Source organism: Olea europaea, chromosome 18 (genome assembly GCF_002742605.1).
Source record: "Olea europaea var. sylvestris chromosome 18, O_europaea_v1, whole genome shotgun sequence".
In the NCBI taxonomy this organism is placed as follows: Eukaryota; Viridiplantae; Streptophyta; class Magnoliopsida; order Lamiales; family Oleaceae; genus Olea; species Olea europaea.
Genome location: NC_036254.1, coordinates 24,380,984 through 24,390,555, shown reverse-complemented (window position 1 = coordinate 24,390,555; position 9,572 = coordinate 24,380,984). Strand labels below are relative to the sequence as shown.

At 35.4% G+C, this 9,572-nt stretch overlaps 2 protein-coding genes and 1 long non-coding RNA gene across 4 annotated transcripts; 2 read left to right on the top strand and 1 right to left on the bottom strand.

The window, feature by feature from the left end:
* The first annotated feature begins 157 nt into the window (after positions 1 to 157).
* Positions 158 to 5,722, top strand: LOC111367870 (mitogen-activated protein kinase kinase kinase 5-like). Of its 2 annotated transcripts, none has more exons than XM_022988945.1 (10): positions 158 to 891; positions 972 to 1,059; positions 1,818 to 1,880; positions 1,962 to 2,125; positions 2,323 to 2,398; positions 3,336 to 3,395; positions 3,474 to 3,599; positions 4,474 to 4,650; positions 4,740 to 4,834; positions 4,951 to 5,722. In XM_022988945.1, the coding sequence occupies exons 1-10, from the start codon at positions 386 to 388 to the stop codon at positions 5,015 to 5,017; spliced, it is 1,422 nt and encodes a 473-aa protein (XP_022844713.1). In that variant the 5' UTR covers positions 158 to 385; the 3' UTR covers positions 5,018 to 5,722. The 2 variants fall into 2 exon arrangements, with proteins under 2 accessions (XP_022844713.1, XP_022844712.1); XM_022988944.1 differs by having other exon boundaries at positions 159 to 891; positions 4,977 to 5,722.
* A 1,114-nt stretch (positions 5,723 to 6,836) lies between these two features.
* Positions 6,837 to 7,839, bottom strand: LOC111366899 (glycine-rich cell wall structural protein-like). Its single transcript, XM_022987581.1, has 4 exons — positions 7,726 to 7,839; positions 7,485 to 7,560; positions 7,053 to 7,196; positions 6,837 to 7,000 (listed from the first exon to the last, which is right to left on the bottom strand). Exons 1-4 carry the CDS (start codon positions 7,837 to 7,839, stop codon positions 6,837 to 6,839), a joined length of 498 nt encoding a protein of 165 aa, XP_022843349.1.
* Positions 7,840 to 9,048: 1,209 nt separating this feature from the next.
* LOC111366533 lies at positions 9,049 to 9,572 on the top strand. Its single transcript, XR_002697679.1, has 2 exons — positions 9,049 to 9,260; positions 9,349 to 9,572. It is a non-coding gene; the product is annotated as an uncharacterized LOC111366533 (long non-coding RNA).

Genomic DNA, 9,572 nt, shown 5'->3' with positions numbered 1-9,572 from the left:
TATTGTCTTTTAGATGTAGCAGCAATTGAAAAACTTGTTTTCCTAATCGCTTTCTTTATTCCTTATTTTTTAAGCCAGTACTTATTACATGTTATAATTATTTTTTGGCATACAGGGATGTTTCTTTACACTTGATGATATTGATTATCTGTTGTGTGTTCATTAATTCTCCTCTATCAGCAGATTTGATGGTCAAGATTCTCGTGTGAATGCAGAGCATATTGAAATTCGGTCATCTGGGAAATCGCCTTGGACACAAAATGAGTCAGAAAGATCATTAAATAACTACAACATCAATATTCCTATTAGTGCTCCCACTAGTCCTTATTCAAGTCCTGTACCAAGCCCTCCAAGAGGTGGAAGTGATTTTCTTGCAGCTCATTACATGACTCCCCCAAGTATTTTTCAAGCTTGGTCTGCAGTGGAGGTGCCACATTCAGATGCAAATCTTGGCCTAGGGTTTTCCTACCAAATACCACCTGAGAAAAATGCATCAAATGATGACAATTCTCCCATCCATAGTCCAAGGGCAAGTTCCCGCCGACGTACAACAAATGCTACTAGGCCTGTATCATGGCATGAGAGCAACTCTCAAGCCACTGTACATCCCTTACCTCTTCCTCCTGGAGCTGCCTTGCCTTCACAGGCCACACCAATGTCCCCAAAACCATCTAGAACTGAATTTCCAGGATCTCCCCTGCCTTCACAGCCAACTCATATATCGCCGCTTGCACTTAAATCTGATTTTCCAGGAGCTACCATGCATTCAAAGCCTACCCCAATCTATCCAGCCCCAGTTAAACCTGAATTGATGCCTATTAAAGGTCAATGGCAAAAAGGAAAGCTTATTGGGCGTGGGACATTTGGAAGTGTGTATGTAGCTTCAAACAGGTATGCTGCAGATACAATACATGTCCTTTTTCCAAGATTTCATGTGGAATCATAACCTATCTAATTGTTATCATCAACAGAGAGACTGGAGCCTTATGTGCCATGAAAGAAGTTGAAATTTTACCAGATGACCCAAAATCGGCAGAGTGTATGAGGCAGTTGGAGCAGGTTGTGTTCCGCTTTAGCTGTTTCTCTTGTTTTGGTATTTAGAATCCAGCAGTCTAACAGCCTAATAATGTAATACATACGACATTTTGTCGAGCTCCTCATATCGTTGTTGGTATTTTTTAAATCACAAAATGTTGGATTCGTATAGGGCTATAAGCTGATATTGGGTGGATTTGATTGATATGCATATCTAAGATATCAATGGAGGTTGATGATTTTTTTCCTAGCATAGTGCCGATGTGTATTTGATACCAGAGGACAAAGCTAAGCAGAAGGACAGGAAATGAGAGAAGAAAGAAGATTATAAATAAAAACTGCAACTTTTCTTTTTCCTTTTTTTTCTTTACAAGAGTACAATTTATTATTGAAAAGAATTTTGCCTTTGAGTTTGTGACTGTTAAAAACTGCAGCTAAGGTGACATTCTGAAGCACTTACTCCATTCATTAACTGCATACAATTCTCTAAATGCTTTGATCCTACTTCTTATGGGTGTCTGAAATTTTGGATTTGCTTGTATTGCTTTATAACATTGATCAATAGGCTCTTCTATACATCCCTAAATATTAAACTAAATAAATAAAACGAAGATGCCAGATTTAATATTTGTTATATATTTTTCATGCTGATTATTACTCATCCTATTTGGGAATTCTTTGTTTATATTTTACAAAGGTTTCTGTAAATATTATTTGAATTTTTTTTAATTATTTTAAACGTAGGATCTTGTGCTTTCTGTTAAATTTTTCTTTTTTGGCAGGAAATTAAAGTGCTCAGCAATCTGAAGCATCCGAACATTGTGCAGTATTATGGTAGTGAAATTGTAAGTCATTATCTTGGAGCTTAGATTTCGGCTTTAGGTGTATAAACGCTCTGACAAGAGTCTCAATTTATGTGCATGCAGGTTGGTGACCGGTTTTACATATACCTGGAATTTGTTCATCCTGGTTCAATCAATAAATTCATCCGTGACCATTGTGGAGCGATAACAGAATCTGTAGTTCGCAATTTTACTCGTCACATTCTCTGTGGGCTGGCTTATTTGCACAGTACGAAAACCATACACAGGTAACATTGATGCATTTTGTGTGTTGATGGATGCGGCAACAGAATCCCCCTGGGAATTAGGAGAAGATAACGATTATTTTTTGAACTTCTCTTGATGGATTTAGAATCCCACAAGGATTAAGACATGAAGTTTTAGTTATGAGTTTACTTGAACATCATTTCTGTCCTGATCAATTCTGAGCCATCAAATTTTATAGGGACATCAAAGGTGCTAATTTGCTCGTTGATGCATATGGAGTTGTTAAACTTGCTGACTTTGGGATGGCTAAACATGTGAGTTTCAATTTCTCCAAGAATATCAGATATATTTAGTATTAACAAGAGAATAGCAGAAACCTGAAGGATGTCTGACCATTGACCAATAGACTGAATGGTGTATAACGTAAAGAGGCCTGTAAAAGCTATTATAACCTTATTGTCCAGGTTCTCTGGAGTGGAATTTCTTTTTGTGCATTTGTTTGTCCTCTATTTTTAATTTTTTGGGTGTTAGTAGTTGTATTTGCATTATTCAAATTGAATAGTAGGTAAGATAGTAATTGTCCTTTATTTATTTATTTATTTTTCTCTCTCATGGAAGCATGAAATGTAATTATATCTGCCACACACATACAAAATAAGTTGATATCTGGTAAAGATCAGAACTGGAAGACTCTTGTATGTACGGTAAGGCTCTCTTCCGAAACTGGTGAACTGTTGCGCAGAAAGGCCGACGGAAGCAACGTTTCTTAGCGCGCTTTTTAAGCACTTCTGTAGTTGTCTATTTTCATCGCTCCAACTTTAGTCGGGCCTAGTTTGTTTTCATGTCTAGACAGATTTTATAGTTTTCATGGTGATTAAAGCACAGGTGAGATGGGATCAATTTTGAATGCTAGAACATGGTTGTCAGTATAGAAAAATTACATGCAACTTTTCCCTTTTTTCAAGTAAGAAAAGTTGAGCTCAAGAGTCCACCAAAAGTTGAAAAATTCTTCTCATATTTTGCCAAACTTCTATGCTTAATCACCTGCCACCCGTTAACAGTTCAAAAATATGTGAGAATGAATGTGGAAACTAAATTTGCGAAAGCATGTCAAACAAACACGTGAAACTTGAAATAAAAAATAAATTGTTGATCAGTGCTGTTCTTTTATTTCCTGGTAGATTCCAACAATTTCACCACTTTTGATTGTTATAGTGGTCTCGAATCTGAATATTACATGTTGATCTGCAGCTGACTGGGCAAGCTGCCAATCTTTCGTTAAAGGGTAGTCCATACTGGATGGCTCCTGAGGTACACATCCTTTCCAACCTCAGATTATCTATCCGTTGTGACGCTTAACTATACTGATGAATGTTAACATTCTTGCAGCTCTTGCAGTCTGTTATGCAGACAGATGATAGTTCTGATCTTGCTTTAGCAGTTGATATATGGAGCTTGGGCTGTACTATAATTGAAATGATGAATGGAAAACCCCCTTGGAGTGAACACGAAGGGGTAAGCTCCAGATGATGATTGATATGATTGTTTTGTCATATCTTGTACCTGGCAGACATTCTGAATACAAATAATGTGGCTATGATTAAAGCCCGCCTCATAGTTCTGGACAATTAACACTTGTGATAGTTTAATTTTCTTTAGATATCTTATACCGGGCAGAGATTCTGAATACAAATACTGTGGCTATAATTAAAAGCCCTCCTCATAATTCTGGACAATTAACTCTTATGATATTTTAATTCTCTTTATTTCGTGGAATATTATTTCTATCTAGGTCATATTGTTGTCACAGTCGAAGTTATTGCTCCATGAGTTGCTCAGGGACATGAAAGAGACGAACTGTGCCGAATAAGATTCTGTTTGGACTTGGATTGAAATCGTAACAACCTCTAATATTAAGTTCAAACCTGACTGGTTGCAAGCCAGTGCTGAATAAATTTTATCATATCACATCAGAAGTTGAGCTCAGTTTGCTTGATTCCTTTGAATTTATCAATATGCTTTGTTGAATGAGTTTAAACTGTCTCAGCTCCCATTATACTATTGCCATAACTTTACATTTCAATATTGTGTTGCTTGAGTTTTGTTGGACTTCGTGAATAGCATTAATATGACTTGATATATGATACTGGTAGCTGATTAAGTTGCAGAGTTGTAGGTTTTCTGATCATATATAATATTTGGTGTATTGAATCGATTCTTTAGTTTCATATAGTTATTCTAGCCAACTATATGTATTACATTATAATTTTATATATTCGCAATTGTAAAATGGTCTCTGTATTATGCCTTCTTTCCTCTTTGTTAGTCAAGCTAGGTAAATTTGTGATCTGATAACCTCCTTATTGTTGATCCATATAATTCCATTCAGCCTGCAGCATTGTTCAAGGTTTTAAAGGAGACCCCATCGATACCTGAAACAATGTCGGCAGATGGCAAGGATTTCCTGCACCGATGCTTTAGAAGAAATCCAGCAGACAGGCCAACAGCTAGCATGTTGCTCAAACATCCATTTGTGAACCAGTCAGTTAATGAGATAAAATCAACGGTAAATTACAATTTTTGCTTGCTGCCTTTTCCTATCCTCTTTCTCGATGCTGTTAATTTATGCAGTAATAGTATGCATGATTCCAACAGGATGATATAACACTTCAGCAACCAAGTTATAAATTTGATCAAGTGCCTGTGTCCACAGACACACGGACCACGAAGAGCAAACTGCAGGCTGTCAAGTAAGAGTTACATCAGCTTTTCTCTTCCCTTGCCTTACCTACCTTGCATATTGATCATCACATACACCTGAAAAAGTTGTACAATTGGCATTTGACTTTGCATCTTTCGCCTTCAGCTTTATGCGTGATTCTTTTTCTCCAGTGAGACTAGCCAACGAAGTCACCTTGAAGTATCCAATTTAGCCATGGTTCCACTTCTTTCTCCTCGTTTCAGCTCTTGAGGCTCTTCCTTGTTATCCCCATCGTGCTTGGGCCATGCATTGCCCGGAGGCCACCAGCATTCCAGCAAATTTTCCTATTACTCACAAATGGGGTGAGAATAAGAAATTGTAGAAGGGTAATGGATCTGCCACATACTTTTTTTCGGTGTGGTTTTCCCCTTGAGATCTCTCGATTCATGATAGTGTCAAAGAACTCCGTCAGTGTGCTCTTACAGGTAGCAACGTGCTTAGGGCATGTTGGGTAGCCTCAACTGGACATGATTATTGTGAGAACTCAACTCATGATCGTGTGGGGATGTCGGTATTCTTTTCTAGGTAGCTTGCTGTCCAGGGAGTTGGAGCCAGTAATTTTCCTTTTTGATGTTGACTATGAATTGTAGATGTAGGTTTTTATTCTATTCAATGAAGTAGAAGGCTTCAACAATCTTGGCTGAGAAAGGATTGATTTCGTTACTTGTTTAATGGATGTAAAACATAGTAGTGAAAAAGGACTGGTAGAGCTGGCAGCCTGGCACAAAGGTTATTGAAAATATGATTTAGCTAGTTGTACTCGATGTAAATTTTCCATAGGTTAGGTTAAAAAGTGTAGTGGAAGTTATCTTGAACTGTTTTAGTTTGTGTTCTCATAGATTCATCATGAGATATATTCACTATTAAGATTATGAGATTCTAGTCTATTTTGGAATTGATTCGAATAGATATTCTACAATATTTCCTTAAATGTCTTGATTTTGGATATGTAAAATAATTCTTAAATGCTATCATAAATAGGCACATCCACATGCAATGTCACTTTTGTTAAAAAGTTATGTTTGTCACTAAAAAAAGTGATAGAAATCAAGAGGGTGATTGGAAAAAATGACAAATACTAAAAAAAAAAAGTTGTGAAAATTCAAAAACAAGTGACAAATGAAAAAAATTTTAAAAAGTGGCAGTAACATAAAAAAGGTGATGAATTCAAAAAAGTGACGCAAATTAAAATAAGTTACAAACATTAAAAAAAGTGAAAGAATAAAAAAGTTAAAATTAAAAAAAAAAAATGACCCTAAAAAAAGTGACAAAATAAAAAAAGAAAAAGAAAAAAGAAAAAGTGATACAAATTCAAAAAAGGCGACAGAAAAATAAAAAAGTGAAAAATACTCAAAAAGTGACGAAATTTAAAAAAAAATAAAATTGACAAACACTAAAAAATGTGACAGAAATAAAAAAAAAAATTAAAAAAGTGACAAAAATAGTACAATGTTGATTTTCTTGTTGACAAAAAATTGTCTATAATTAGATTCGTGCAAGATAAGAAATCATCCTGATGTAAAGCAATTTTCACTTTCCACGCACCTCCAACCATTTCAACATTTATCTACAATAATATTTGTACCCTACTTGTAGTTACACTAGTTCAACTTTGAAGTATAACATGTCAAAATTCCACTCTCAAGAAATTTCTATTCTTACATTATCATAATTGATCAACTCAATTGATGGTGAGCTATTGGCGCTCACTTGCAGAGCAAATGAAGGCTCCATAGAGTTAACTTATTTTCTCCACCTCCTATCATAAGCCTTAAAACAGGTCACTATCAGCTACAATTAGAGATATAATGCCAAACAAGACATCAAGTATTAATTATAAGAACATTATATATAGTAGGTAAATGCAGTAAAAAAGTAGTCATTAAAAAAGCAACACAGTTGACTTCAAGTGCAGTGACTTTGTCAACCACCCTTATAACGTCGTCATCACCTACAGTTGCACCAACTTCCAACCCAACCAATCAGTCAACTTAAGTCTCACCACCACAACCTTCACAAAATCCAGTAGGAAGTCCATCCCAGCCACCAAGATTGCCATCTCCACCACCAACACTTCCACCAGTTGTACCTCCACAATCAATGGTTTTATTGCCAGTACTTCCACCGACTATACCACCAACACCACAGGGATCCCCTGCACTTGTCCAACAGCCACCACCAACCCTAGCCCCCAGCAATAAAGGCACCTGCTCCTGCACCCACAATATCCCAACCAATTCCACCACCTACGGCACCACCAGCGCCAGTGCTAGCACTACCACCACCACAACCTATTGCATCACTAGTCCCAACACCAAATTTGGTTTTCTCACCTGCACCAACACTAACACCTAGCATGCACAAGAAAATGAAGCACAAGCATAGACACTGACAGTGTTCTAAAAGGCGCTCCTAGGCGCGACGCGCATTGAAAACGCCAAGCAAAGGGGGTAGGAGCGTAATTTAGCGATCAATCGAAACCCGTTGACTGCTAATTCATGCCTTGGTGCCCATAATTGTGCCAAGGCGCGTATTACCTTTTTTTTTTTTTTTTTTAATCACGCTTCTTTTAAGTTTTAAACTAAAAATTAAATCCCAATTTTCATTTTTCAGTGCCCTAATTGAAGAGTGAAGACAACCTCCCGAAGCTCCCAAAAATTCCTCTATGACTGCAATATCTCGACACTCTCTTACAACGGTTGCCTGCTCGATTGTCTTCAACAAACAATTTTCAGTTTCTATATGTCAATAAGTCAGGCGGAGAATTATTTTAAAATAATATTAAAATAAGCAAAACTCTTTTTAACGTTTTTTTACGCATTTGCCTCCCCTAATCTCCCCTACCCTTTAGCTTGGAGTCAATGCATTGTCACACATTACGCCTTTTAAAACACTGGACACAGACATAGGCACAAGCATGGGCATCATCATGCACCAACGCCTGTACCGATGTCCCAAGCCCTCAAGATGCCAAGGAAACAACACCAGTACCATCTCAACAGTCTCCAGCCCTCTACCCACCCATAAAAATGACGAAATCGTAGTTTTGAGACGATTTGGGGATTTCTCTTCGTAATCTATTGGTTTGGGGCTTTTGGGGTTTTGAGGGCATATTATTTAAGGTTATCAAAGGTTTTAATTTGGTTGAAGTGTATTATCTAATTTGTTCTTTTTTTTTTTTCCGAGTAATGGGCTTCATTTCCTCAGTTTTGACCCATTTTGAGTGATACCATTTATGAGGAGTTGAAAAAAATGGTGTTTGCTAGTTTTTTTGTCTGGATGGTTTAAAAACCACCCAAAATTGGTGGTGTAATTTTGCTCAATTCACCATATCAACGGGTTTTTGTCATTTGTCATAATCTCTTATAATTTTATCCTCTATAGAATAATTATTTCCAACCAACATTTTCTTCAAAATTAACTTATCAATTAAAATATATTAACTAAAAAATTATTTATAAACAAAAAATTACATTGTAATTAAAAAAAATATTAATAAATAAAATATTACTTAATAGGTAAGAAAATTTCATCATAATTAAAAAATTACTTATAAGTAAAAAAATACTTTTATGTAAAAAAAATTGTTTATAAAATAAAAAATAAGGTAAATATTCACATATGAAATATACAAAGTTACTTATAAGCAAAAAATTCCCTTAAATGTATAAAATTAACTTAAAAGTAAACATATCGATTTAAAACTTTAAGTAAATAGTAAACTTTAATTATTTTTTTAAGTTAGATATTAACTTATACGTTTAAAAAATTATCTATACGTAAATATCACTTATGAGTAAAAAATTTCAAGTAATATATTATAAAGTAAAATTTTACTAAGGGACATATATTTAATTTTATTCTTTTAAAAACTTTTGAAATTGTTAAATAATAAACTCTAAAACATAGATTGAATAGTTTTAAAAATTATTATAATTCAAAATTGATTCGTTCATAAACACTCAAAATCGATGCTTGAAAAAAAATCATAACTCGTCGAAACTCCCAAGCAAGCCATTAAGAGTGTGTGTTTATTTTTTTTCTTTGTCGAATGAGCAATTTCCGGGTGGCGATTGATCTGGAATGATCCATTTTCCCTACATGTCCGTGTAGTATCTTTTTCCAAAAGTGGTCAAAGCAAAGTCCAATACGTCTAAACCATAATTAAGTCAGAAAATTAGGAAAAAGCAATTAACAAACAACCCCACCCCACGCCCTCACATGCAAATTCCATTATCTTTTTCCATTCATTCATTTTGAGCCTCCCCCAAATGCACACACATATTGTAAAGGATAATAGCGACTTCCAATAGAGACAGAGCGATGGACGCACCCGAGGTTCAATCTATTGAGACTTCCAGCAAAGACTTACCTCTTCCTCAAGAAGACGAACAAGACAAAGCTTTCAATGAATGGTAAAATCTTTTATTATCTATATATTTTGATTGATGTAATTTATATATAGTGCAAGTTTGTAAATTGTTGGTTCATGATGAATTGCAGTTGCTCCTGCTTTTATGACTGCACGGATTCCCTCATTGACTACTTTTGCTGCACCGACATCTGTTAATTACTTCAATTTTATTTTCTTCTTGTATTTATTGGAGATATGCACATCGCGCGGATGAGAATTTACTTCATTTTTGTTCTTCAGATCCGTTTCTGTGCTCCTTTTCGTTCTGAATTAACTTTATTTTCGTTATAACACTAGTCAATTTCTGCTCTCA